General features: G+C 52.8%; 1 protein-coding gene across 1 annotated transcript in view; it reads left to right on the top strand.

The window, feature by feature from the left end:
* The window catches only part of LOC112963198 (tenascin-X-like), a gene marked incomplete at its 3' end in the record, with an annotated part of 29,518 nt that overhangs the window by 14,887 nt on the left and 11,523 nt on the right, over positions 1–3,108 (top strand). Inside the window, exons 13-15 of the mRNA XM_026060026.1 lie at positions 629–916; positions 1,635–1,928; positions 2,824–3,107. Of these exons, the coding sequence (XP_025915811.1) occupies positions 629–916; positions 1,635–1,928; positions 2,824–3,107 (866 nt within the window). The remainder of the gene's footprint in view (positions 1–628; positions 917–1,634; positions 1,929–2,823; position 3,108) is intronic.

A 3,108-nucleotide genomic window follows, 5' to 3' on the forward strand; every position in this document is an offset into this window, starting at 1 on the left:
ATGCAAGGATGGAGGAATGGATGGATGAATAGTGGTATGAAATGTTGGATGGTTGGATGGATGGGCATTTGGTTGGTTGAATGGATGGTTGGATGGCTATTAGAATAGTTCGAAAGATGTTTGGATGGGAAGGTGTTTGGACAGATGGATGAGARCATGGATGGTTGGATGAATAACTGGATGGTTAAAGGAATGTATGGGTGGTTGGAAGCCTGGATTCAGGGATCCATGGCTGGAGGAGTTGAAAAATGTGTTTGGAAAGATAGGTGTTTGGATGAAAGGAGCCTGACTGGCTGGCTGGGCAAAAGGTGGATGGATGGTTAGATGGGTGGATGGAGTAACAGACTGGTGGCTGGTTGGCTGAATGGAGTGGACAGATAGATAAATGGAGGGATGGAGGTTGGGTGGACAAAAAGGTGGAAGAATGGCAGGCAGGATGGGTGACTAGATGGGTGAATTGGCTGATGGTTGGTGGATGGTTAGATAGATGGATGGACAGATGGATGGTTGAGGGGTAGGATGTATGGATGCACTGGTTTATGGACAGGTRGATGGATGGATGSACAGGTGGGTGCRTTTTTATCCCCAYTGTATCTTCTGAACTGTGCCCTCTCCATTGCCACCCCAGCCSCACTGGAGGAGGAACTGCCATCCCAGCCCCAACTGGGMGAGCTCACAGCCTCCCACGTCACCCCYACCTCYRTCCAGCTYGAYTGGACTGTCCCTGAGGGCACCTTTGACTCCTTCACYGTACAGTACAAGGATGCACAAGGCCAGCCTCAGGTGGTGCCWGTGGACGGCGAGTCCCGCACAGTGACCGTGCCCGACTTGGTTCCATCCCGCCGCTACAAGTTCAACGTGTATGGGGTGTGGGGGCGGAAGCGTCTGGGTCCCATCTCCACCGATGCCATCACAGGTGAGTGTTGCTGCAGGCACTTGATCTGCTCCTTCTGTACACTGGTTTTGGAGCAGGCCTATGGCCTGGGCAGGAGTGTAGGCTGGGCCCATCTTGGTCCCCTTTGGCCCTCTTGTGAAAATGGGAACCAGTCCTGAGTGCTGACTTGGTGAAGGTCATGGGTCCATGCAAGGTTCGAGGGATGGGGAGAGGAGTGGATAGATGAATGKTTGTATGAAAGATCTGATGTCTGTGTGGCTGGACGGATGGATTGGTCACTTGATTGGGTGGGTAGATGGATGTTTTGATTCATGGATGGGTAGTCGGAAAGATCATTGGCTGGATGGATGCATGGATAGATGGAAGCATGGATGGTTGGCTGAATAATTGGATGGTTAAAAGAATATATGAGTGGTTGGATTTATGAATTCATGGATCCATGACCTGATGRATGGAATGATGTGCTTGGAAAGATGGGTGATTGGATGGATAGAGAAATGGATGGATGGATGGTTGGATGGATGGAGAGACAGACTGGTGGCTGGCTGGCTGACTGACTGGAGTGACAGATCGATAAATGGGTGGATGACTGCACTGTCAGACAAATGGTTGAAGGAATAGGAGAATGGATGGCTGGTTGAGGGGAAGGCTGTATAGATGGGCAGATGGATGGACTAATGGATGGATGAACTGATGTCCATACTGCAGTGTGCCCTGCACTGTGCCTTCTCTGTTGCAGCCACGGCTCCACGGGAGGAGGAACCTCCATCCCAGCCCAAATTAGGCGAGCTCACGGCCTCCCACGTCACCCCCACCTCTGTCCAGCTCGACTGGACTGTCCCCGAGGGCACCTTTGACTCCTTCACTGTGCAGTACAAGGATGCACAAGGGCAGCCCCAGGTGCTGCCCGTGGACGGCGAGTCCCGCACGGTGACCGTTCCCGACCTGGTTCCATCCCGCCGCTACAAGTTCAATGTGTATGGAGTGTGGGGACGGAAACGTCTGGGTCCCATCTCCACCGATGCAGTCACAGGTGAGGGTGGTTGTGGGCATTGTCCGTGTCCTCCCTGGGACTTTGATCAGGAGGGCGAAAGGAGCACAGGACCGTCCTCATCCCTTTGGGCCATGTGGGAAATGGGAACAGGTGCTGGGTGCTGACTATGGGTTGGATGGAGGGACGGGCGTGTGCAAGGTCAGAGGTTTGGAAGGATGGATGGATGGATGGATGGAGAGGTGGATGGTTGCACAAATGTGTGGCTGATTGGGTGACTTTATGGTTGGATGGATGCTTCTACTGATGGTTGGGAAAAGTTGCATTGGAAGAATGGTGACTGGATGGATGGGTGGAAGCATGAACTGATGAATGGAAGACTGGATGAATCGGTGAGTGACTGGCCCACCAGGGAGCTTGCTGGAGGAATGAATATAGTCATCGAGTGAGGCATGGATAGGAAAGTGGGTGAAGGAATGAGGAAGTGGAAAAAATGGATGAGTATGGGAAGATGTTTGGATTGTTGGGAAAGTTGATTGATGTGTGGTGATGAGATGGACGGATGGATCAATGGATGAATGTAAGGGTGACTAGCTGGTTGTGAGGATGGGTGGGTGTAAGGATGGATAGATGGCTGGATGAATGGCTGGATGGACAGATGGATGGATGGAAGAATGATTTGATGAAGGGATAGATTGCTGGATGGATGGACGAGTGCATGGGTGGACAAAGAGCTGCCTAAATGGGAGTAAGGATGGATGGTTGAGTGACTTCATTGACGGTGAAAGATGAAACAGATGGTTAGATAAGTAGATTGACAGATGGCAGGATGGCTGGATGGACAGATGCATGGAAAGATGGCTGGCTGGCTGGCTGACTGGAGAGAAGGGTGTCTGTTGTCTCAGGTGTCCCCTGCACTGTGTCCTCTCTGTTGCAGCCCCGGCTACACCGGAGGAGGAACCACCATCAGAGCCCCAACTGGGAGAGCTCACGGCCTCCCACGTCACCCCCACCTCTGTCCAGCTCGACTGGACTGTCCCCGAGGGCACCTTTGACTCCTTCACGGTGCAGTACAAGGATGCACAAGGGCAGCCCCAGGTGCTACCTGTGGACGGCGAGTCCCGCATGGTGACTGTGCCTGACCTGGTTCCATCTCGCCGCTACAAGTTCAATGTGTATGGAGTGTGGGGGCGGAAACGTCTGGGTCCCATCTCCACCGATG

Source organism: Apteryx rowi, unplaced genomic scaffold (assembly GCF_003343035.1).
Source record: "Apteryx rowi isolate R43461 unplaced genomic scaffold, aptRow1 scaffold_1638, whole genome shotgun sequence".
Classification (NCBI taxonomy): Eukaryota; Metazoa; Chordata; class Aves; order Apterygiformes; family Apterygidae; genus Apteryx; species Apteryx rowi.